At 44.2% G+C, this 27,054-nt stretch overlaps 1 protein-coding gene across 2 annotated transcripts in view; it reads left to right on the plus strand.

The window, feature by feature from the left end:
* LOC115646112 (dynein heavy chain 5, axonemal-like) overlaps window positions 1–27,054 on the plus strand; it is a 297,132-nt gene that overhangs the window by 126,410 nt on the left and 143,668 nt on the right. For both annotated transcript variants that reach the window (XM_030551608.1, XM_030551609.1), the window contains 3 exons: window positions 7,340–7,527; window positions 8,423–8,617; window positions 26,617–26,751. In XM_030551608.1, coding sequence (XP_030407468.1) covers window positions 7,340–7,527; window positions 8,423–8,617; window positions 26,617–26,751 — 518 coding nt within the window. The remainder of the gene's footprint in view (window positions 1–7,339; window positions 7,528–8,422; window positions 8,618–26,616; window positions 26,752–27,054) is intronic.

Here is a 27,054-nt window from a genome sequence, read left to right on the forward strand (position 1 = left end):
GCTTGTGTAATATCCATAAATTCTCTTAATTCAGTGGATTAATTTTAATAACATTCACAAATGTTATTCAGTGCCAATTTAGAAAAAGCTTAATACTGTTAATGTCCATACAGGATTGCATTTCATATGGAATCTGTGGTATATCTCTGACTGTACCAAACATGGGGGAGTCGGAATTCTGGCTTCATTTACACTGGTGTAAATCTGGAGTAACTCCACTAACTTTGTTGGAGATCCTGCAAAATTACACCAATATAGCAAAGGGTAGGATTTGACCCTGGAACTTTGCTGTTTTTCCCTAATCATTGTAATATCACATAAATTGAATAGGTAAATTTTTATGGAGAGATATAGAATTAAAATATAAGATAATTATTTTCATATTCAGAGGGGTAGCCATGTTAGTCTGGATCTGTAAAAGCAGCAAAGAGTCCTGTGGCACCTTATAGACTAACAGACGTTTTGGAGCATGAACTTTCATGGGTGAATGACATGCATCCGACAAAGTGGGTATTCACCCATGAAAGCTCATGCTCCAAAACGTCTGTTAGTCTATAAGGTGCCACAGGACTCTTTGCTGCTTTTATTTTCATATTCTTTCTACTCTGCTGTTATTACAGTCTCCAAGAATTGACAAGTATTGGTTGGGTTGTGATAGCTGATGTATTCACAGCCCAAGATGGGAAAAAGATAAAGAGGGATAGGAGAAGAGAAATGGGAGGGTCTGTAAGTGGAGTTGGGGAAAACTGAGAATAAAGCAGAAGGCAAGGGAGAATGAGACTGCGGAAAAGAAAGTGACAGAGATAACAGAAAAGGGAGAAAAGCGAAGGGAGAAATTGCAAAACAGGAGAGAGCTAATGAAAATGAAGGAATTAGCAAAAGAGAAAATGAAACAAGGGAGAAACAAGAGATGGGAGAGAACAAAACCAGCAGCATATTTATTGTTTCTGTGTACACGTGCATGCAGTAGTTTACCTACTTTGGGGAACTGTGTGTTAAATATCATAATATCTAGGTAACAACATTTTTTTCAAGATTCCTGTTCCCGAGGGGTGTGGAGAAGGTCATTTCTAAGAGACTTACTAGATGAAGTTCTAAGAGAAAGCACTTAACTTCCTAACAAACATACTTGTAACTAGCCTGCCAAAGATCAAGGTAACAGGGATCAGGAAACAAAACCTCACTGTACTCTTGAATGCAAGCTTGTCAATAAAACCAGCAACATTCCCAATTGGATTGTGAACAAGACATGAGACCTCACATGGATACATGACTCTGCTGGTTCTCCATTGCCACAGTGCATTCCTGTTAATTACATTATTCACTCTGAACTCCCTCCTCATACTCCCATGCATAATGGTGAATGGACAGAACATTTAATTAGGACTACTTAACACCATTGCTTTTTTATGTTAATTATTTATTGATAAAGTAGAGGCCCCAGGAGAGAGACTGCATTATTTATCTTCCAAAAATTGATAGTGCATGATATAATCTGTGCTGCTGTATGTAGTTCTTAAACATAATCCAATTACTCTGTAAAGGTCTGTGCTATTGTATTTACTTGCAAAGAATTGATAAAATAACCACTAAAACTGTAAAATGACCCTGTTCATGTGCTCACAAAAGCCAAGTAAGAAAAAAGAATTCAGCCAAATGAAGGTATGAGGTGGATTCATCACTCTGCTCATCCAATTTACGCCAGTATACCACCATTACAATTAATGGAATTTCAGATTTAAAACCGGCGTAGCACTGTGGGGAATTGGCTCCATCATATCTTTAAAAAAGCCATCACATTAGAAAGAGTTAGCCATTCACGTGGACGAGTTAACTGAGATACAATGGAAGTACTGGATCATCTCCCTTCCCTAGTTCCATACATGGTGAGGACCCTCTGTGGAAAGATCTCCTCTCTTTACCCAGAATTAGGCTCAGCCTCTCTTTGGCATGGTTTTCTTCCACCGCAACCCCGGCACACACATGGACCCTAAGGAGGCCTAACAGTGTACGCTTGGGAGGAGAAACCTGGGTGAGCCAGGTGGGTTTGCATATCATCCATTGTGTCCAGGTTTGTGAAGAAACATGGAAAAAGTAATACAGCCCCAAATTTTAATAACTCTTCTACAGTCTCCCTCTGGAGTCCTAGAAGCCACTGCAGCCAGAGTGACAAGGAGCAGCCTGCTGGGGCCCAGAGTTGTTGTAGAAGCATTGGGCTTCCATGTAGATCTGCCAAGTTTGGGAATGGCCCTGTGGCCTTTTATGCAGAGGGGTCAATCCCTCCTTTCCATGGGATGCTGTGATGAAATCCTCATAAAGATTTCTTACCAGAGTCCCCTGCTACACTTTTTAACACCAGAGGGATGCTCTCACCCAAAGAATGCAATTTATGTCTATATTAACATATTGTGTGTTGTATGTAAATGCATATGCACAAAAAACTGAGTATTTTCAGTTTCTTGGAATTTTGTGGGAAAAGAGCTTCTGCAGAATCTGTAAAATCAGCCCTTGATTTATTTCACCTGTGGCATGAAACATTGGCATGAAAAATGTGAGGACCCTGAACATACTATAGTTCAACATCACAGAGCCACTAATGCCTCTTGTAGGACATATGCTTTGTTGATAAAGGTCTGCTGGCTGGGGAGGGGAGGAGCAGGGAGTAGGTTTCCTGACACGTTTAACCTTTTTTGTCCTAACCAGTTATAAGACTCTGAGTTTTATTTCTGTTATGTTCTTTTTAAAAGCTCCGGTGGTGAAATTAAACTAGGTTCTTAATTAATAAAGTGAAATGTGGCCTGCCAAAGCCAGTGTTACCAGGGGCGGCTCTAGGTATTTTGCCACCCCAAGCACTGCAGGCAGGCTGCCCTCAGTGGCTTGCCTGTGGGAGGTCCCTGGTCCAGTGGATTTGGCAGCATGCCTGTGGGAGGTTCGCCGAAGCCGCGGGACCAGCGGACCCTCTGCAGGCATACCGCCGAAAGCAACCTGCCTGCTGCCCTCGCGGCAACCAGCAGAGCGCCCCCCGCGGCTTGCCGCCCCAAGGATGTGCTTGGCATGCTGGTGCCTGGAGCCACCCCTGAGTGTTACATATCTCATCATAGATTTGGCTAGTATATATGTATGAGACAGATGTTTTCTACACCTCATGTAATCTGGGGCAAGTTAGACCTAAATTCTGCAGAAAGGCCCTGGATTCCTCAGCACTTTGGTGCAACAGATGAAAAATTCTGTAGCAGCTTTATTTAAATTAAAAAGGAAGAATTTAAATTAAATACGAAAAGGAAAAAATATACCCAGTATAAAAACCCCTGTGCATTTTATTTTGATATTAAATTCAATTTCCATTTCCACTGTCTCAATGTTTAACGCTTTCAATAGACTGCATGTTTCTGTATGGACAGTGAGTAACTGCTTTAGATATCCTCAGGGCTAAAGCTGGAGTTTTTGGCAGCTAGGTTGGGGTATTTTGGGTTTTGGATATTTGAGGTTTTCAGAAGAAGCTTGTCATTGTGATAAACATAAACATATTAGCTGGATGTTCCTGCTAAACATATCAGCAGTGAAGTAATTAACAGAGTTGACATTTGGGCCCGGATTCAGAAAAGTATTTAAGCATGCTTTTAAATCCCCCTCCCCTTTTAAGCAAAGCACTTGAGCACATGCTTAAAATTGAGCACATGCTTAGGCACCCTTCCTGAATACAAATGCTCTCCTGAGTCAGGTTTTGAATTGTACATTTTAGATTCCATTGTTAGCCACCCATTGAGATGAATAGTACTGCACACAACTCTAATATTATTTCACACTGCAGGGAGATAGCCCTACATTGATTGAGAGTTGGTTTATGTTTGTAAAGATTTTTTTCATAACAATAATGGCTAACAAAATTTGTAAATGGAAGCTTAGATTCTGTCAGACAGTTTTGTGGCAAGGGCTGGATAATATGGCATTCATATGGTACCTGAGGAGGGAAAAATACAAAATATAAATATAGAGAAACATGACATATACAGGGCCCTGTCTGTTTTCTTCTTATAGTGATTGCATGTTAGAGAATGTTTTTAAATAGAGCATTCCATATAAAGAATATAAAATAGTACTATATTAAAAAATTGCTGTAAATAGTCTTTCTGGTTGAATAGCCACATTCTCTATTTCTCCCTCCTTGGGTACCATGACAGTTTGAACCTCTGGCCTCTCTGTATCTCATCCCTTCTCTCTGCAGTCTCTCCAAAAGGATGCCGCCAATGTCATTTCCCTCTCAACTCTTTCCCCATATCTTAAATCTTTGTCCTGGCTCCTTCCCTCTCTCTCTCTCTCTCTCTCTCTCTCTCTCTCTCTCTTTTTTTGCTCAGTTTAAGTTTCTTGTCCTTGTCTTTAAAGCATTCCACAGCTCCATTCTAGCTTACAGCCCTAGTCTTCTCTCTTCCCATCTCATCCCAGGTCACTCCCTCTACTGCACAATGATCTTCATTTCTTTATCCACTCTCGATGTAATACCTTCCTCCATGCCCCCCTCTATACTTGGACTGGCCTCTCAATCAGTCGTTACCAGGAGTTAGCCATCTTCTGCTCCAAACTACTGTCTGGGTTAAATCCAGATGTCCATGGAGATCCTTCCTGCGGGAGAATGGGGGATATTCTGCTGCACAAGAGCAGGCAGGGTTTAGTGAGGCCTTGGCTACGCTTGAGAGTTGCAGCGCTGTTGGTGGCTTTATAGCGCTGTAACTCACTCCCCGTCCCCACTGGCAAGGCACATACAGCGCTGTATCTCCGTGGCTACAGCGCTGCTTGTACTCCACCTCCCTGAGAGGAATAAAGTGTATAGCGCTGCTGCTGCAGTGCTGGGGTGCCAGTGTAAACAGGGAATAATCTTAGTACGCTGTGACTGACCTCCGGAAGCTTCCCATAATCCTTTAAAGTGAAGATAACTCTCTTTGTTTTGTTGTGATGCCTCTCTTTGTTTTGTTGTGAACTCCGGGCTCCCGAAGCTGCTTATCAAAAAAACAAACACAGCTCCTGTTTGCTGTGAATGGGCAGAGGGCCTTCCTTTGGAACGCCCACAGCTAGTGTTTGCTTGGAGAGAGGGGGAGGGAGGGGTCTTGAGGAGAGAGAAGCAGCGCGGTGGGTAGGAGGGGGAGTCCGTTTTGGTGGGGCTGCTTATCTGGTCTGTGAGGGAAAAAAACAAACAGCTGCTGTGTGCTTTCAGTGAGTGAGAGAGGGGTGTGGGAGGGGGTCGGAACTTGCAAGGCAGGGTGCTGACAGTGTTGGCTCCAAAAATCCACTCTCTTTCTCCTCCACGCTCCCTGTTACACTGCACCCCACCCCACCCTACCTCCACCCCCCTTTTGAAAAGCACGTTGCAGTCACTTGAATACTGGGATAGCTGCCCAGAATTCACTGCTCCCAATGCTGCTGCAGATGCTGCAAAAGTGGCCACACTGCAGCGCTGGTAGCTGTCAGTGTGGACAGACTGCAGCGCTTTCCCTACTCAGCTGTACGAAAACAGGTTTAACTCCCAGCGCTGTACAGCTGCAAGTGTAGCCAAACCCTGAGTCTGCACAGAGGCCGCTCCACAGGGAGTACCTGCTAAGGTTCCCTCTTTCCAAGTACATCAAGGTTTGGAGATGGGGCAGCAGTGGGTTGTGAGAGGAGTGACAGTGGTGCAAGTACGGTAATGCTTGATGTACCAGTAAGATATTTATAGCTGGTATGGTGTATCGGAAAGATAGAGAAGGAGCTCACCCCCAGCCCCACCCCCTGCCCTTCTATGCAGCTGTGTCTCCTCCATCTGTATAATAGCCCTGCTGGAGGTCAGGGCTGGGGGTGCGAGGCTGGGGTCAGTACAGCTGCTGGAGGAACTGCCGGCGTTCTGCTCCTTTCCCTGCTGCAGTTCCCAGTGGGGAAAGGAGCAGAACACTAGCAGCTCCTCCGGCATGGCTGTACTGTCCCCAGCCCTTCCATGCAGCTTCATCTCCTGAGTCCTCCTGCCCAGGGTCTGTACAGCAGAAGTCTCAGGTGCAGCGGGAGGAGGACAGAGTCCCCTCCCCCTGCCCCCCCCACAGGGCCAGCTCCAGGGTTTTTGCTGCCCCAAGCGGCGAAAAAAAACAAAAAAAGAAAAAAAAACGTGATCGCAATCAGCAGCAGCTCCACTGCGCCACTTTCTTCTTCAGTGGCAGGTCCTTCCCTCCGAGAGGGACTGAGGGACCTGCTGCCGAAGTACCGCTGAAGAGCCTGACGTGCCGTCCGTTCCCCTTGGCCGACCCAAGCACCTGCTTGCTGAGCTGGTGCCTGGAGCCGGCCCTGCCCCCACAGGTAACATGGGATGGATGTGGATCATAGGGAGGGGATAGGGAGAGCGTGGGGCCCCAGGCTGGGGGTGACGCAGGAGGGGTCACATGAGGAGGTCACGTGCCCACCCCTTTGTGTCCCTCCCATGAGTGCAGTATACCAGCAAGAAATACTCTTTACTTGCACAACTGAGGAAAAGAGACAGTGGATCAGCTCCTGCACACATTTACTGGCTGTTGCCTCTCTTGAGGTGGGAGTGAAATAGCAGAAGGGGCTAGTACAGCACCTTCACTGCCACACCACAACTTGGGGGAGAATTTCTTCCCTCATCCATAACTGTAAAATCCTCTGCTATGAGCCTGGTGACTTGGACTTGATGCAGAAATGGAGGGATTTGAACTTTTTTAAAAGTACACCTGTACCAAGAAGTTTATAACATCAGGCCACAATTCCACTCCATGGCCTGTTATGTGCATTTTTTGTAATGGTGTGTGACTTCAGATTGTTAGTTCTTCAGGAGGAGAACTCTGTTTTCCATTCAGTTCTTGCTATGTGCATTGGTTACTATAAAAAGCTGAGTACAGTTGTGGTGCTATCAGGAGTGCAATGATATCTGGATGTGGTCCCAAGCTCTACTTCAAGTGAACCCCCTCAAACACAACTTCATACAATCCTGTTCTTGGCCCCATGAACTCTTGGTTTTCCATGCACTGCAAAGGATGGTGGGCCTTTTTTTTTGCCCATAGGTGCTGTATATAAATATAATATTTACAGTGGTCTCTGGCTTTGATAATGGTAGCTGTAAAAGCATAGGATTCCCTGCAAAGGTGTCCTTACATCTATTTTATTGAGGAGTGTTTCCCTGAGTAGTTCTAATGGGTAAGCTGATTTATTTTGAGTTTTTCCTCCTTATGTTTTATCACGTTCTCCTAGTTTTTCTCATGCTACATTTTATATCCAAAATATACTGTCCTTTATGTATGGCCTGATGTAATATGTCTAACATAATTCTTGTGGTTCCCCCTCCCCCCCCGTCATTTTCTCATAGGTTTGGCCCAGTCAGGTGCATGGGGTTGCTTTGATGAATTTAATCGCATTGAACTTCCTGTTCTATCAGTAGCTGCTCAGCAGATCTATATTGTGCTGCAGTGTAAGAAAAATAAGAAGCTCCAGTTCATCTTTACTGATGGTGATGTTGTTGACATGGACAGAGAATTTGGCATATTTCTGACTATGGTATGTGTGTGTGAATCATAGCATCAGAGGACAGACTCCTGGTTCCTTTACCCACAAAATAGTCTTATGGGACTATTTGTATGCAGTCAATGGAACTACATGTATGAGTAAAGGAATCAGGATTTGACTGATAGTGTGCGGGCTCATAAATAATATTGACATCCTCTGTTGCCCTTATCTCTAATAGGAACATAAGACTTGCTGTACTGAATACGAGTCATATTTCCATCATAAACCACATGTTTCAGAGTGGTTTTTTTAATTGGGTATTGAAAACTTGTCAGGCTGATTCGAAATCCAAGCACTAAATATTTTTACAAACAGGAACGAAAAAAAGGAGTCACAGTTGGCTTTTTGAAGACCCACTATAGACTGTCTCATCAACCTCTTCATCAGAATTTAGAATGTTTGGTGTTGGCCCTCCAGTATTTAGGGGTGGCACAAAGCTGCCTAAGATCCAGTTTAATTGGCCACTGGAGGATTCCTCTTGAGCAGGGCAGCAGTGCACAACTTCTGCCTGCCAGCATAATGGGTACAGAGACAGGGGAGCATAAAGCTGTGCTGAGTGTTCCTCAATCATAAATGAAGATAGAGGCATTTATCTTTATTTTAAAATTGTTTACTTTTAAAAATATTAATAATATTATTGTGATTAGCCAAAGCAACACGTTTAGTAGACATTTCCATTGTCTCAGAATAGGGGTGTGATATTACATATTGCATGAGCTGCAGTATTTTAGATGAAATTGGATAATGGTATGTGAGTGCTGTATGCTCTGATTGTCATATTCTTTCACTCCTGTGTTTATGTCAAGTAATATCCAGAAAAAAATAAACTCTCTGCTCACACTGAGAGTAAATGATAATTTATTATTTTGCACTCTGTGTCTTTCAGAATCCTGGTTATGCAGGGCGACAGGAACTTCCAGAAAATCTAAAGATTCAGTTCCGTACAGTAGCTATGATGGTGCCTGACCGTGGTATCATTATGAGAGTCAAGCTGGCAAGTGCAGGTTTCCGAGACAATCAAATCCTTAGTCGAAAATTTTACACACTCTACAAACTTTGTGAGGAACAGTTATCTAAACAGGTGAAATAAATATATGTTTAGGAGTAAGCCACTGCTGTAATCGAATGCACCTGTACTCTGATATAACGCAGTCCTCGGGAGCCAAAAAATCTTACCGCGTTATAGGTGAAACCACATTATATTAAACTTGCTTTGGCCTCGAGCATCTCCATTATTACTAGACCGTAATAGCTCTGCCCCCATCCAGTCCCCACCTACTTCCCGCCCCCTGACTGATCCCTCAGAACCCCCAACCCGTCCAACCCCCCCGTTGCTAATCACCCTTGGGATTCCCACGCTGAGCCATGCTCCACACCAGGATGGGTGCTAGGACCTGGGGAGCCGGCACACGGAAATGCTCACACCTGCACTACCAGATCAGCTGGGGCAAGCCCCGTCGGGGTGGGGCAGGGGGAACTGGCCCGGCGGCTGCTGCCCTGTCCGCAGAGCGTACCTAGCCTGGCACGACGACTGAGTCCTCAAGGGGGAGCAGGACGGGCAGCCTTGCCCGAGGTGCCCGCGTGCTCCTGTTCCCCACCCCGTGCCCACGTGGTGCAGTGGGAGGGTGAGCCATCGGCGGGCAGCTCCTGCCATGCATGCCCGCACTCAGCCCGTCTCTCCTCCGCAGAGCCCTGTGCAGCCCGTCTCTGGTGAGGACATTGTGGCCAGCTGCTCACCGGGGCGCACAGAGCCCCTGACTGCATGCAGGTAGTCCGGCGCTCTATGGACCCAGAGAGCCTGCCTGGCGCTGCTGCGAGTGGGGCACAGCCTGCCAGCTGGGCCCGCTGTGTGCCAAGCCGTCCAGCGCTGGGACAGGGGTTCCTGCACGGTGCCCTTTAGGACAGGCACCTCTCCGTGCCCTGGACCTGCAATTTCCCCGCGTGGACCAGTCTTCCCCAACTTCTCGGTGCTGGCTGGAGCCCGTGTGATGTTCCCCTGCACTGCAGCTCCCCTCCTCGGGCTGTGGCTCCCCACTGCTCCCTGTCCCCTGATCACCCCCCGAGACCCTCTGCCCCTTATCCCACCCCTTGGCCCTGGCCTGGCACCCTTAACATGCCGCTCAGAGCAGCGTGTCAGAGCCAGACACGCTGACGTACTGATCCACTGGAGCGCGCAGCCCCGCTCCCTCAGAGAGCTGCGTTACCGCGTTATATCTGAATTCGTGTTATATTGGGTTGCATTATATCGGGGTAGAGGTGTATTTAGCACTTTTTGTGTGTTTTATTGACTGTTTTGAAGTTGAGTAAGCCTACTTTTTTGGTTAGGTTCACAGTTCAAAATGGACTAGCAACTGGATCTTAAATAATCTTGTTATTCTAATTTTCAGGGTTCTTTACCTGCGAACAGAAGCTTGTTGATTTGGTGTGGGGGGGGGGCGTGTTTTGTTTTTTAATTAAAAACTCAAGTTTTAACGGATGAAATATCAGGGACAGTTTGCATATATGTTGGTAGAAGCCAAATTTTTCACCCATTGCTCTTAAAAACTTTTTTCTTCTTTCTGATTTTGGTTATTTGCTACAGAAGTGTGTCTGTGTGTGTATATATAGTCAAAAAGGGCTATTGAATTTTATGAATTATAACTAATTCTACAATGTTCAGCATTCACATTTCTGTGTTTGGCACATCTTGTTGGGTGTTACCATTTTATCTAGTGAGAGTTATTTAAATACAGGTTTTTGGTGAGAATCTATACAGAAATTGTTGAATTCTGAGTTTTCTGCCCTGGATGCCCACTAGGGGCTCTCAAAGGGGAGATATCCAGAGAGAGGAGATGTGAACATTGATGCAAAATGCAAACTAGGGCTATGTCTACATTATGGACCTTACAGCAGCACAGCTGTACCACTGCAGCTGCACCGCTGTAAGGTCTCCCGTGTAGCCGCTTTATGTCGGTGGGAGGGCGCTCTCGTTCCGGCATAATTAAACCACCTCCAACAAGTGGTGGTAGCTACGTCGGCAGGAGAGTGTCTCCCACTGACACAGCACTATCCACACCGGTTCTTTTTCGGTGAAACTTATGTCAGTCGAAGGGGTGTCACAGCACTGACCAACAAAAGTTTTGCCGACAAAAGTGTTAGCGTAGCCAAAGCCTAGGTGTCCTGCAGCTTGGGACACATTGAAGAGTCATATTGGGCCAGCTTCACCACTGCTTTACTCCAGTTCTACCCCATGGTATCTCCATTGACTTCAGTGGAGTTATCTTGGCAAACAGTTTGAGCAACCAAGGGGTGAATCACACCCATTATTTCAGAGAAAAGAAATGTACAGGTTGGGATGTTTTTCTCTCTCCATGTATTAATTCTTCCACCCTCACCTTCACCCCCAGACTCTGTGAACTGCCTTGCCTCATTATTTTTGACAACATTGGTCTGATTTTTGTTTCAGGTTGATTTCACTTATATAGCAGCTCTCTGCTGCAAATTGATTTTCTGACAGGCCATGTCAGCTGCTAGCTTTCCTGTAATATTGCCAGAGGGTCTGCCTTGTCTGTGAACTTCCCATTCAGTCCCATACATTGATCCAGCATCATTGGTAATAATTGACATATTGCTTATGATCCTGCTTCATCAGTCCAGCCATCTGTCCACTTTTCGCTTTATAGCAGGCCCTTTGAGGTAACCAGACTCTTTTTTTCTGTAGAAACATCTTCCAGCGCCTTGGGAGAAAGGGTTTTACTGTGTCAGAGGTGTTGTGGAGTGAGATGACTTGTCTCAGAAAAACCCGGTGCTGGGTACAGATTTGTTATGAAGTTTAGGAATATTGTGTGTATGCACCATTTCCTGGGTCAGCAACACAGATATCTGCAGAGATATTGTATTGGACATGGTCTGGCCTGTTTCCCCAGGGTCAATCTCGGTGGGATGTTGTATTGGATTTTCTTCTTGTCTGAATGGTTTATCTGTGTTGTTTCTGTTAGTTTCCGTTTTGGACATGGTTCTCTTCACTGTACTGGGAGGTGCATTCACAAACATTAGAACTGGGAAACTGTATGTGGAGCAACATGGAATTTCACCCCTAATATTTTGTCTAGCCTTAGAAGGGATGGCTGTTGCTTTTCAGTGTGAGTGCCCCCTGGAGTTTTTTGAAACGACCACCACATCCTGTGTGTTGGTGGTTATTTGGCTGGGTCGTTTGTATGTTGGGAGGGTTGCCTTGCCAGCTCCAGGTGATGATTCTGTATCCTTGTCAGGAGTCTGATACTATCTGTTGATCAGCTGTTTATGGTGGGTGTCCTAGGTGAAAGTTCCTGGCTGGTTAGTGGCTGTTCACTACTTGTGTGTCCTGTTTGTGGTACCTGGGGTCTCTCAGTTCCTCACACTCCAAGGGGGTCTCTGTGGGACAATGCACGTGTGTGTATGCATAGTATACTGATGACTCCTTGCTAGGCCTTCTGTACCTATCATTAGGAGAGGGAACCATTGGTGCTTGGAAGTGCTACCATCTGCTGGGCTCATTACAGTATGCCAGCTTGTCCTGCCTGTGCATGACTATCTCCTTCTGTACCAACATGCTTGTTCCAGATGAGGTGATGGATTAACTTGAGGGACCTATTAGAGTTGTTATGTACTGCTTCTTTTAGGTAGGGGAACAACAACTTCTCTGGATGACCATAGCCAGGTTTTATCTACTCTCTACCCCTCTTCCAGTTTACCTGTAGTAAGCCAAGTGCAAGTGTGCACTGGGAGAGCACTGGATAGTGTGACATGGAGAGGATTTACTCAGCGTCTAAATAGTTTACTTACCAGAACTTCTGTGCATCTGTGTTTTATAGACTGGCAAACTCCTGAATATCCCAGTATGTGACTAGGGCCATGCTGTGACTATGTATGATTATGTGAATAGATAGTTTATAATCCAAGACAGATAAATCCAAAGATGACAGTGAAGAGTTGCAAAGGTGACTGGTGACAAAATGGCAGATGAAATTCAGTGTTGATAAGTGCAAAGTAATGCACACTGGAAAACATAATCCCAACAATACATTTAAAATGATGGGGTCTAAATTAGCTGTTACAACTCAAGAAACAGATCTTAGAGTCATTGTGGATAGTTCTCTGAAAATATCCACTCAAAGTGAAGCATCAGTGAAAAAGGTAACAGAATGTTAGGAAAGAAAAATATAATAATAATGCCATTATATAAATGCATGGTGCACCCACACCTTGAATAATGCATGCAGTTCTGGTCATTCTATCTCAAAAAAGGTATGTTAGAATTGGTAAAAAGTGCAGAGAAGGGCAACAAAAGTGATTAGGCATATGAAACAGCTTCTATACGAGGAGAGATTAAAAAGACTGGGACTGTTCATCTTAGAAAAGAGATTAAGGGAGGATATGATACAAGTCTATAAAATCATGAACAGTATGGAGAGAGTGAATTGGAAAGATTATTTACTCCTTCACATAACACAAGAACAAGGTGGTCACTGAATGAAATGAGTAGGTAGCAGGTTTAACACAAACATAAGGAGTTACTTCTTCAGACAATGCACAATCACTGTGTGGAACTTGTTGCCATGGGGTGTTGTGAAGGCCAAAAGTACAACTGACTTCAGAAAAGAATTAGATAAGTTCATGGAGCACAGGTCCATCAGTGGCTATTAAGATAGTTAGTGATGTAACCCCATGCTTCTGGTGTCCATGAACTTCCAACTTCCGAAAGCTGGGACTGGACAATGAGGGATGGATCATTCAAAATTGCCACGTTCTGTTAATTCCTTGTGAAGCATTTGACCCTGGCCACTATCAGTTGACAGAATACTGGGCTAGATGGACCCAATATGTCCATTCTTATGTTCTTATGGACATGAATATGTTCTTATGCTCTTGTGAGAGCGGACAAATGACATTATATTGATAACACCGGTCTACAATTTTTGAGAAGTCGTCTGCTTCAGAGATAAAATGTGATATTTATTATGTATTTTGATGTGCTGAATTCAAATATGACAATTAAAACAACTGATTGGCTACTGTTTCTAAGATATTTAAGTTTTTACATTTTATGTCTACGTATATTGTGTAGATAGTAGAGTTTTAATCACAAATTGTAAACCTAGGTCTTTTCATATGTTTATGGCTGCTTTACATGATAATATTTCACCTGTCCTGTTTATGTAACACTTTAAAAATCAGCAAAAGGGTTATATAAATAAAATTTATTATGAAACAAAAGGCAAAAAACTATTATGTACATAGTTTAGTCCTATTCAGTGTCTACTCGGGGCTTCTTGGCTTGTCTCTTGTATTCATTAAATGGAACATCTCTTGTCACTGTCCAGCAATAGTCTGCAAACATGGATGGGCTCCATTTGCCCTGATAGCCTGCCAGGAGATACCACTGTTGTAGTCTGGAGCCCAATAGCTCTGCCTTACTCTTGGGTAGTTCCAAATCCCTGACAAGGTCATTCAGTTCACCTTGTGTTATGAGGTGTGGTTCAGAGGAGGAGGATGGGAGAAAATGTGGGTCCTGTGACATTGATGGTTCAGGACCAGAAGTTTCATCCTCTTCCTCTTCCTCGTCTGACTCAAGTGAGAATGATTTTGGTGCATCAGGAACCAGCAGTCCTCCTCCGTGGGGTACCGGCTGTATAGCTGATGGAATGTTTGGATAATGCACAGTCCACTTTTTCTTCTTTGACACACCTTTCCTAACTGGAGGCACTATGCAGAAGTAACAATTGCTGGTATGATCTGTTGGTTCTCTCCAAATCATCGGCACTGCAAAAGGCATAGATTTCCTTTTCCTGTTCAACCACTGGTGAAGATTTGTTGCACAAGTGTTGCAGCATATGTGTGGGGCCCACCTCTTGTCCTGATCTCCAATTTTGCAGCCAAAAGAAAGGTGATAGGCTTTCTTAACTATAACGGTTATACTGCGCTTTTGTGATGCAAAAGTCACTTCACCACAAACATAGCAGAAGTTATCTGCACTGTTCACACAAGTATGAGGCATCTCTGCTCACTTTGGCTAAACAGAAATGTGTCCCTTTGCAAAATCAAACACTGAGAAATAAGAGAGCACGACACTGTATGATTTCTAGAGCTGATATAGGGCAATTTGTTCAGCAGAGTGACGTAAGCTTCATTATAATTGCATCATCCATGACCTCTAGGAATAACATGATACAATTCATATCATGTATGACGCAATACCAGCTTCAGATTGCATCATTCATTGTTTTGCCTAAAAAGCAAGTACTGTCCAAACCCAGTCTTAGATTTATTCATAGATCCAGTCAAAGATGTATTTTAGTCATTTCTGGTTTAAATTGAGATCCCTTCCCTTTATAACTCACTTATCCTCTGCCGGTCCCAAGTCAAGGGTCATATATACTGACCCAATAGCATATCTTGAAAACTAGAGCCAATCAACAATTTTAAGCATCATTTTTGTTCTCAGTGACCCAGAATTAGTAAAGTTGGACTACATTTATTTCAGAAGCATTTTGGCTGTAGAGCAGTGTAATCTGACAACACAAGCAGAGGATGCAGCTGCTTGTGTTGAACATGGAAACGCCTTTCATCTTGTCAGTGTTAAACAGCAGACACCAACAAATACTCTCATCAAGGACAAACAAGGCCACCTACTAATAACAGAAAAAGAACAAGAAATGCGCCAGACAGAGCATTTCAAAGAATTGCTGAACAGGGAGCCATCTAAAGAAGCAGCAAACATCCAGGAGGCAGAAGACGATCTTGATATCAACATAGACACCCCAGCTAAGGAAGAGATCATTCAAGCCATCAAATTCTTAAAAAATGGGAAAGCTCTTGATAGGGATAACTGGAATGCAGAATTGTTCAAGGTAAATCCTGAGTTAGCAGCATCTATCCTGGCCCTTCTGTTTACATCAGTCTGGGAAAGGGAAAAAGTGCCAGGTGAGTGGACCAATGGGATTATAGTGAAGATACCAAAGAAAGGAGCTCTCAGTGATTGTAATAACTGGCATTATTTCACTCTTTTATGTGTGCCAAGCAAAGTATTGTGTAAGATCATAGTCCCATGTATGTCAGAGGCAGTTGATAGTTTTCTAAGAGAAGAGCAAGAAGATTTTCGGAAAGGGCGTGGATGCACAGACCAGATCTTCACTATATGAAACATAATAGAACAGTGCTTAGAATGGCAACAGCAGTTCTGCATAAACTTCATAGACTTTGAGAAGGCTTTTGATAGCATGCACAGGACCAGCCTATGGCACATTCTCATTCCTTGAAGACCTGGACTTCACAGATGATCTCGTTGTCCTATCACATACCCAACACCATATACAAGAAAAAACAACTTGACTCAACGCATTCAGCCAGCAAATTGGACTGAAGATCAATCGCAATAAGACAGATATCATGACCCTTAATATTGCCTCACCATCACCAGTACAGATAGAGGATTATGTTCTCACCAATGTAGAAACATTCACATACTTGGGCAGCACCATGAGTCAGGACGGTGGAACAAGCCAGGACATCCTATACAAAATCAGTAAAGCCAGAAACACCTTCAAGAGCTTAAATACAGCCTGGAAATCATCAAAATACAACACCAAAACCAAACTCAAGATTTATCGGAGCTGCATACATGGCGAAGAGTTGAGGAAGCTGAGCTGAAAAACCTAGAACACAGCTGGGGAACCATGAAAGACTTGCCAAAAACAGACAGGAGTGGAGGAGCTTCATTGCTGCCCTAAACACCAGAGGCATAATGGGAACATGATGATGAAGAGGATGATCTCATGACCCATCTAGAATAGTAATGGGAGCTTGATACAACTGAAAAAGTGAGAGTTCCAGCTGTGCAATGGGACACGTCCCTTGCTTCTGGCCCTTGAAAGTCCCAACTTACTGAACTCTGAAGTACAGAAAAGCTATTTTAGGTGCCCAGGGCCACCCAAGGTGGACAATTGGGGCAATTTGCCCCGGGCCCCGCAGGGGCCCCCACAAGAGTTTTCTGCAGGTCCTTCAGTGCCGCCAAACACACCTAGAGTGAAGGACCCGCTGCCGAAGACCTGGAGCTTCTTCCGCTCCGGGTCTTCGGCGGCAATTCGTCAGTGAGGGCTTTTTCCGCTCCGGGTTTTTGGTGGCAGTTCAGCGACGGGTCCTTCATTTGCTCTAGGACCCACCGCCGAAGTGCCCCGAAGACCCGGAGTGGAAGGACCCCCGCCACTGAAGACCCCAGACCTCCTGAATCCTCTGGGCGGCCCTGTAGGTGCCCCTAATTTTTCTGTCCCTGTAAGTTCTGTATGTTTGGATTCTTGATGCCAAATTTTCAATGAGAGTTAGGCACCTAAACTGCTTTGGTGCTTTTGAGAATCCCATTAGACGCCTATCTTCATCTTTGAGTGTCTAAATACCTATGAAAATCTGATCTGGCCCTTGCTAACTAAGGCAGTTTGATTCCTTGAGGCAAGATGGGTCCTCCCCTTACTCCAGAGCAGGGACTTGTCTAGGAAACCAGACAATAAAGAGAAATGGCCAGCAAGCAGGCAGGACAAGTAACCAGATGTCATTCATCTTCCTAGAACTACAAAGGGACAAGTGCCACCACCCTCACTGTAAAGAAATTAAAAACAAAACCTAAAGAGAGAGACAAACAAGACTTGGATAAAGTAGGGTAGCACTGTGCATAGCCTACAAAGTTGTGCTGCATACAGAAAGGTTTGTTATAAGTGTGGCGGTAAAATATCTGTGACATAGTATGCAAAAGGGGCTGGGAAAACTTCCTGTACCTGGGCAATTTATTCTTATGGCTGGTGACTTAGGTTAAGGAAAAACTGTGGAACAATTTGCCTAAAGCAACCCTCCTTTGGAGGGACCTATATAGAATCATAGAATATCAGGGTTGGAAGGGACCTCAGGAGGTCATCTAGTCCAACCCCCTGCTCAAAGCAGGACCAATTCACAACTAAATCATCCCAGCCAGGGCTTTGTCAAGCCTGACCTTAAAAACCTCTAAGAAAGGAGATTCCACCACCTCCCTAGGTAACCCATTCCAGTGCTTCACCACCCTCCTAGTGAAAACGTTTTTCCTAATATCTAATCTAACCCCCTCCCACTGCAACTTGAGACCATTACTCCTTGTTCTGTCATCAGGTACCACTGAGAACAGTCTCGATCCATCCTCTTTGGAACCCCTGTTCAGATAGTTGAAAGCAGCTGTCAAATCCCCCCTCATTCTTCTCTTCTGCAGACTAAACAATCCCAGTTCCCTCAGCCTCTCCTCATAAGTCATGTGCTTCAGCCCCCCAATCATTTTTGTTGCCCTCCACTGGACTTTTTCCAATTTTTCCACAACCTCCTTGTAGTGTGGGGCCCAAAACTGGACACTGTACTCCAGATGAGGCCTCACCAATGTTGAATAGAGGGGAATAATGACATCCCTCAATCTGCTGGCAATGCCTCTACTTATACAGCCCAAAATGCCGTTAGACTTCTTGGCAACAATGGCACACTGTTGACTCATATCCAGCTTCTCGTCCACTGTAATCCTAGGTCCTTTTCTGCAGAACTGCTGCCTAGTCACTCTGTCCCTAGTCTGTAACAGTGAATGGGATTCTTTCATCCTAAGTGCAGGACTGTGCACTTGTCCTTGTTGAACCTCATCAGGTTTCTTTTGGCCTAGTCCTCTAATTTGTCTAGGTCCCTCTGTATCCTATCCCTACCCTCCAGCGTATCTACCACTCCTCCCAGTTTAGTGTCATCTGCAAACTTGCTGAGAGTGCAGTCCACACCATCCTCCAGATCATTAATGAATATATTGAACAAAACTGGCCCCAGGACCGACCCTTGGGGCACTCCGTTTGAAACCAGCTGCCAACTAGACATGGAGCCATTGATCACTACCTGTTGAGCCTGATGATCTAGCCAGCTTTCTGTCCACCTTATAGTCCATTCATCCAGCCCATACTTCTTTAACTTGCTGGCAGAAATACTATGCTAAGGTCAAGGAATAACACATCCACTACTTTCCCCTCTTCCACATACTCAGTTATCTCCTCATAGAAGGCAATTAGGTTAGTCAGGCATGACTTGCCCTTGGTGAATCCATGCTGACTGTTTCTGATTACTTTCCTCTCCTCTAAGTGCTTCAGAATTGATTCCTTGAGGACCTGCTCCATGATTTTTCCAGGGACTGAGGTGAGGCTGACTGGCTTGTAGTTCCCCGGATCCTCCTCCTTCTCTTTTTTAAATATGGGCACTACATTAGCCTTTTTCCAGTCATCTGGGACCTTCCCCGTTCTCCATGAATTTTCAAAGATAATGGCCAATGGCTCTGCAATCACTTCCGTCAACTCCTTCAGAACCCTCGGATGCAGCACATCCAGCCCCATAGTAGCTGACACTAAATACTGCATCCACCATTACAGCTTTACCCTGATACCAAAAAGATACCTCACTTACAGCATAATAAATACTGAATGTAAGCTGAAATTATGGTCTAGGAATAATTGAGCCTATCACCAAGGAAAGCCTGACTGCAAGATACATGATTGTATTTGAGGGCCTTTGGGAATTTGAAGGAGAGCATCACATCTATGCAGATCCTCAGGTGGTAGTGGTTAGAGTCCTGCAAATCTGCAGGTATCAGCTTTATATCCGTGGACCATTTTTGCGCATATCAGCTTGGATTCAGATACAAATTTTGTATCTGTGCAGGGCTCTCATGGTAAGAGCTGGGCGGGCAGCTTTGAGGAACTGCGGCACAAATCCTCTACCCATCCTGGGCGGAGGTCTGGGAGCAGGCACGCTAGTCGGGGGGCCCTCCTGGCTCTGAGACAGGCACCTAGGCCAGAACCCAGACTGGACAGACCCCTTCCCCCGACACCCTGACTCCACACAGGGGGCACATAGGCAGCCCCCGCTCCACCTCAGAGATGGCTGTTCGCCCTCTGCTGCCCCGGCCAGGCCTGCAGCACGCTGAGGAGTGACTCGCCTCTGCCCCCAGGGGTTGATTGCCCACTGGCTGAGCCTTCCCACAGGTGACTGTGCCAGAAGCAGGAATTTTACTTGCCGAGTGTGTGTGTGTGAAGGGATGTCTCAGTTTCTAAAAACTAAAATCCTGAGTTTTTCTGTCCCCCTCCCCATTTTTTTAAAAAGTCACTTTATTTATTTTGTGGCTCGGAGCTGGAGAGCCATGCTGACAGCTGTGGGGGGCCTGGGTCCCTCCACCTGCCCCGGAGGGACCCAGGCTCTCCACAGCTGCCACTATGGCTCTCTCATGGCTCCAGCTGGGGTATGTGTGTGTGGCGTGTTTCGGCTCAGAACTGGCTCCCAGCCATGGTAGGAGCCAGGCAGGCAGCTGTGAGGAGGTGTGGCAGACTCTCCACCTGCCCTGGGCGGGCAGCCCGAGCAGCCCCCGACAGCTCCACAAGTCACCCCCACCCCTGGCCAGGCGGACAATTTTTATGGATCGCAGAACAGATGCAGATACACGTTTTTGGATCCGCGCAGGGCTCTAATGCTGGTTGTGCAAAGGTGCTGAAATATATCCTTCACAGTACTACACAGACTTAAGAATACCTTGCACCAGATGGAAAAAACTGGAATCATAACCTGGGTTGAGAAAGTCGCACACTTACATTAATGGCTTTGAGATCATAAAGAAAAAGAATGGCACTTTGCAGTTATGTTTGGACCTACAGGACTTGAATAAAGCTGTACACAGACTACCACATTGTAGCCACCACAGGACATGTTTTGAGCCATTTGGTGTTCAAAAAGGTCTACACTATCCTTGATGGATAAACATTTCTTCACCGTCAACACTCCACATGGAAGAGACCACTTTTGGTATCTGCCATTTGGGATCAAGTCTGCTAGTGAGGTCTTCCAGCAGAAAAATGAAGAGACCTTTGGTCATATTCAAGGAGTTAAAATTACAGTAGATGACATGATCATAGCTGCAGAAATGGCAAAGCCACGTGTCCTAATCCTGCATCAGATGATGGAAATGTGCCAAGAATGCTAAATTCAGTAAAGCACAGCCTGAAGTTCTGTTTTTTCAGGATTTTTCAAAAGAGTGTTATACAAAATTAAACCTCAGAGCTGTGTATGCAAACCCTGGAATATAGATGTTAATGAAAGCTACCAGTCAACCTCACAGAGAGAGAGAGAGTGAGAACAACACAATTAATTAGAGAACAAATATTTGATATAGCCACAAAAATTTGTAAAAAAGTATTTGGAATACGTTTGAATAAATTCTTAAAAAACTATTACGTAGTAAATTTATTGGTGTTCTTTATACATTCTCCCACCAATTTGCACTGTAATATATCTAACAGGTTTCAACAGAACATATTTTTATAGTTTTATTTTTATACCTCACAACAGACAGAGACATTCATTCTTATCTTCTCAGAGATAATTTCCCAATATCTGTAGTACAGCACTGAAATGTATGCATGTATCTCCTGGAATCTCCAGAGCCTGAAGAGAATGGCAGCCTCACAGCTCCCCTACAAACTCTTCAGAACCTCTTTGACAAACAACAGATCCTTACAGCCATCAGCAATTACAGTTCTTGAGCCAATAGCCCATCGTCCTACCAGTTTCCAGCAGGATAGGGAGTCTGTAGCCTGTGTCCAAACTAGTACAGGCATTGGGATGCAGCCTTCTCTGTCCTTATTCATCTTATTCTCCTCAGAAGAAGGCCAGTTTTCTGAGTCAGATAATGTAAAGCTAGAACAAGATATTCCAGAGAGATTTTCTCTCCTGTTTTCTTTGACTGCATATTACTTTAAAAGAATAATTGCTAACCTTGCTCTGGACACAAAAAAGGAATCAGAGGGGACTCAGATAATAGGGAAACACCAACCGTATAAATCTAAAATAGAGTCCCTTCATCCCTCATTCGAATAAGTGACCAGAGCTGAACAGGAGGCTCTAGACAAACTGTAAAGGCATAGCAAAGAGAAACCTTGGCTGTTCGTAACTCAGATCAGACCAAAGCAGAACACATCAGTCCTGCTCTGCTTACTGCTACTAAGTATAATGGTATGATGCATAGGGATCTCACCCTGGCCAAGATTACACATGAGACAACTTCAGACCCTGCTTCTATTATCAGTGGGACAATTCTCTAGCCATGCCGAATAACATTCAGATTCACTGAGATGGTGGATAGAGGTACATACTGAGAATTCCTCTCTTCTCTCCACACTGTGTAATAACCATAATAGATGCCAAGCTGTCCGATGCTGGAAGTGGGCTCCACATATTAACGGCTGCACATATTAACAACTCCAGGGGAATGATAACCTCAAACAAACTCAGGAGCATAAATTTATTTGACAACAACACTATCCATTACCGGTTTAGTCAAAACTGTGGGAGAATGTTCTTATCCAGTCAGACAACATAACAATGGTATCCCCACAGCCAATGGGGAAGAATAAATCATGCATCAATGACAATAGTGGGCAGAACAATGCCAAGTTTCAATAAAGGCAACATGCATCAAAGAAACTTAGCAACTAAAAGGCAGACTGTATCAGCAAAATATTGATGGAGATAGCAGAGATTGAATGATGAAACTTTGCCTCTTGCAAAATCCACATGAGAGCCTGTTTGCCATAAGTAAAAATACAAAATCCCTCAAGCACTTCATAAGATGCAGACCCAAGCTCCAGTGAAACAGCAGCTCTGACTCACAGATAGCCAAAGGCAGCCTTACTACCACATCCTTTAACAGAAAAAAACATACAAAAATACTTTTTAAAAATTAAGGCATAATATTCGGTAATTACAGTAATCCCCAAACCCTTGAAGACTGTGCAACTCCAACATGGCATCTGTATTGGGGACCCATCCAAACAATCTGCCCCTGCAACAGGACCTATCAGCCAAGGTTCATCAGTGCACTTCCCCAGCAGCCGAGGACAATTCAAACCGAGGCACTAGAAACTGAAAGGAAACACCTTTCCCTCAAAGGCAATAGAGACCATGGTCCCCTCTAGAAGACCATCTACTTAAGAAATGTTTGTAAAGGTGTGAAGAAAATTATTCTTATACCTTTACACCTGAGTGGTTAGCCAAAATTTGAGGTTTTGCAGGTTGTTTCCTTTAGGAACCTGTGGAACTCCTTGCCAGAGGATGTTGTGAAGGCGAAGACCATAACAGAGTTCAAAAAAGAACTAGATAAATTCATGGAGGATAGGTCCATCAATGGCTATTAGCCAGGATAGGCAGGAATGGTGTCCCTATCCTGTTCGCCAGAAACTGGGAATGAGCGACAGAGGATGGATCTCTTGATGATTACCTGTTCTATTCATTCTCTCTGGGGCACCTGGCACTGGCCGCTGTTGGAAAATGGGATATTGGGCTAGATGGACCTTTGGTCTGACCCAGTAGGGCCATTCTTAGGAAGAGAAATTGATGATGGGGAGTGAGGTATTTCTTTGATGCAATCCTGTTTATTTACAAAAATGTCCAAAGTCTTGTATCCCTCAACACAGCAGGAATCAGACAGCAGGAGTCAGTTTCTTTGCTCACTGATTCATGCCTCTGTCCATTCAGCACTTTACCCAAAGCTCACTTTTTATTTTTTCTCTATCTGTCCATGGGTTTCTGCTGCCTTCTCTTTGTTTCTGTGGTGTTTCTCTCTTGTGCACACCGATACACAGTTGAAATCCAGTCATTCCCCTGCTCTTGCATTATCACCAGAGTCCCTGGAAAAGACTTGGGATGCATGGCTGAACTCCTCCCAGTCTTGCATGTGGCTTCTGTTTTGGGTGGAGATTCCTGTTGCTTCAGCTATCTTTTCCATAGAGGAGTTCAGTTTCTCTCTACATTTATCCTCAATGAAGGGCAGAGTCAACAAGGTTTTGCCCCAACCTCAGCATAACATTATTTTTCTTTCAGAGTGGTAGCTGTGTTAGTCTGTATCAGCAAAAAGAATGAGGAGTACTTGTGGCACCTTAGAGACTAACAAATTTATTTGGGCGTAAGCTTTCATGGGCTAAACCCCACTTCATCGGATGCCCGCAGTGGAAAATACAATAGGAAGATATATATATACAGAGAACATGAAACAATGGATGTTGCCATACCAATTATGACGAGAGCAATCAATTAAGGTGGGCTATTATCAGCAGGAAACAAAAAAATTTTTGTAGCGATAATCAGGATGGCCCATTTCCGACAGTTGACAAGAAGATGTGAGTAACAGTAGGGAAATAATTAGCATGGGGAAATAGTTTTTACTTTGTGTAATAACCCATCCTCTCCCAGTCTTTATTCAAGCCTAATTTAATGGTTTCCAGTTTGCAAATTAATTCCAATTCTGCGGTTTCTCATTGGAGTCTGTTTTTGAAGTTTTTGTTGGAGTATTGCAACTTTGAGGTCTGTAATTGAGTGACCAGAGAGGATGAAGTATTCTCCGACTGGTTTTTGAATGCTACCATTCTTCATTCTGATTTGTGCACAAAGAAGGGTGAAGCCATGGGAATATCTGCCATACTGAACTACCTTCAGGATGGACAGAACTTAGATCCAAAAGTACCCATTCTAGCTAAGCACAACACTTCTATCAGCAGCATCTTATGTGCCTCTTTGCAGTCTTTCTTAGCAGACCATCAGCTCTGCCTGTCATTGGATGAGTCTTATGCCAAAGTGATTTTCTGTAACACTACAACCACTAACCAAATAACCATTTGCTAGGCCTGACAAACCTGGGTCAAATACATATAAATCAGTTTGGGTGGTGACTCTTCTTAGATGCTCCTGGAGTACAGTATCAAACTCAGCCATCAGCTCCACATTTTAAGAAAGTTTCCATTGTTTGGCACGTACAGCTGATCTGAAGTGCCATGCAGTGCTAGGTTTTGGGTAGCAAGCATTCTCACAATGGCAATGAGCCTTTTCAGAACATTTTGCCAGTAAAGAGATTCTGATGCAATCTTCTCTTGATGCTGATCTATGGTGGCCTTTAACCTTAGTCTCATCTCAAGCTCTTTCCACCTATGGAATGCTCTCTGGTGATTTGCTGCCTTCTCATGACATGCCAGATTTCTAGCCAGATTTTTCCAGTCCTTTGTTCCTGTAGAACCCAATGTGGCTGGAACATTAGACTGGAACAGTTTGCAGCAAAAACAGTGTGCAACATTCTGGGTTTCTGAGTACATAAGCCATGGCCTCTCCACTTTGTCACCATTGGGGATTTCATGCCAGTAATGTGTTGGATGGAAACTTCTATTTTCATTGTCTTTGGGGATCATGAAGTTTTTCACTTGCTGTGGCCCATGCAGTGCAAAGAAGTCCCTCAGGCCACTGCTCAAGTGGATCGACAGTCCTGAATCATCTAGACTTAAGGAACTAAACTCAACAGCAGCTGTTTCTTGTGCCACCACCGCTCTCTTCTCTGATCTACACTTTTCTTCAGGAATGTGCAACATGGTTACATCCATTTGAGATGCTGCACTAGCTGCCAGGTCACCTGCACACTGACTAACTGGAAGATCAGGCATCTCCTCACCAGTCACATCCTCACTGGGGCCGGAAGGCTCACCGTGAACATTTGTGTCTATGTATCTCAGGAGATCTCCTTCCTGCTTAGTTAGAAAAGCTTCCTTTGCTTGCTTTCTTTTTCTGAATGCTACTCCAGAGGGGCATTTTCTTCTTTCACTCATGACTGCTCTTCTGTGCTACCTACAGTGGCTCTCAACACTCAGTTGAAGGGGACAAATAAGCAGGTAGGTAGCAGGGCCTGAATGAGGAAAGATATCAGTGTCTTAAGGGCCTAACTGGTTCCTATTACTTCAGTCGACTGCCTGTTCTCCTCAAGTGCGTTCAGGGAAGGAGCGGGAAACAGGAAGCTCCCTGAGAAGCTGATGTTAATCAGACCAAGCTCCTGGAGGTGCTAGAGAGGTACATAAGAAGCTCCTCTCTCTCCCTTCAGCTCCTGCTGCTTTCTATTATTCCCTCTCACCTTTTCTCCTGCCTGCCTGTTATGTCTTTTGTGCCCTCCTTCCTCCAGCACTGCACTCCACCATCTCTGTGCATCTAGAGAAGAGAGAATACATATGCACCAGCAGTAGACACAATTTTCTACACTCTGGGTCCTAGTGGTGCCCCCCCCCCCACAGTCTGGCACCTGAGGCGGCCACCTCAGTTCTCCTCATGGCAAGGCCAGCTGGGGTGAGCATTTGTAACTGCAGTGTTGGTATTGCTGTAGTACTTCATTGCAGAGCAAAGGAGTGGCAGCACACTTGATAGAAGATTGGGTAAGGCATGTTTGCTGTAGAGAGCCAAGAATATTTGGCAGCTTGTGGGAGCACCTCTGTTCTGCTGTAAACTAGTATGTAGGATAGTTATTCTAGCCTATCACTAAAGTAACTCCGACTTGCTTCACAGCAGTTTAAAGCACATGATTTACCCAGAATTGTGAATCTAAGGAGGAAGTGAGTGATTTGCATGAGCTCTCAACCCTTCAGCATCACAACAGTTTGTGGCTGCAGGGCTGAATCTTTTAAGGAAGAGAGGAGGCTTTCATTGGCAGGCCATTGTTTTCCTTTGACATTCATTCTACAACAAGGCAGGAACCACAGCGTTCAGCTACTTGCACAGCTGAGAAGTTTGCAAATACTTTTGTATGTGTGTCAGTCCCAAAATGAGGCAATAAAAAATCAGGACACTCAGTCCTGAATCTGTTTGGTAGAATCTACCTATTGTAGAAGGCTCTAAGCAGTACATGGGTGATTTTACTTACAGTGCCATATGTGTGTCAAATCCTGGGCATCACACAGCGTGTTAAGAATAGAACTTTGATAATGTATTTGCTGTGGGTTTGTGTTACAACTTCAAAGTTATGTAAATGTAATTGTGTTTGTTATAATTGGAGATACAACAATGAAAATTATCTATAGACTCTGACACCAGCAAAACCTTTACCCTTTTTGTGAGGATGAAGAACTGTGAAACTTTATTGATAGGCTACTTCTTAAATTCATTTCGTTTTCAGCCTTTGTCATAATTTTAAAGTGCTTAACTTCTACAGTACTAATTGTGTTCATGCTTTGTTTTAAGGTTCACTATGATTTTGGATTAAGAAATATTTTATCTGTCTTAAGAACTCTTGGAGCAGTAAAAAGAGCCAATCCCAATGAGCCAGAGAAAACAGTAGTGATGAGAGTTCTACGGGACATGAACCTCTCCAAGCTGGTATCGTAACATCGATTACCTTCACAAAATGCTTTTTTAAAATGTATTTGTTATATGTTAGTATGAAATAAAGTGTATTTTCTCAGCAGTTGGTTACATCCTTTTGTATGCAATACTACTTCTCTTTTAATGTCTGGCATATCAAAGCGATGGTGCTCTGAAGCCATTTTTTTCTTTTTGTGAAGAGAAGACAACTCTTCCTCCCCCCCTCCCTGAATGAGAGACTTCAATTGAAGAAATAATAAGAAATCCAATACGATCTTAGAGGAAAATCTAGCTTGATTTTCAAATTACTTTTACATG

The sequence above is a fragment of the Gopherus evgoodei genome, chromosome 2 (genome assembly GCF_007399415.2).
Source record: "Gopherus evgoodei ecotype Sinaloan lineage chromosome 2, rGopEvg1_v1.p, whole genome shotgun sequence".
In the NCBI taxonomy this organism is placed as follows: domain Eukaryota; kingdom Metazoa; phylum Chordata; order Testudines; family Testudinidae; genus Gopherus; species Gopherus evgoodei.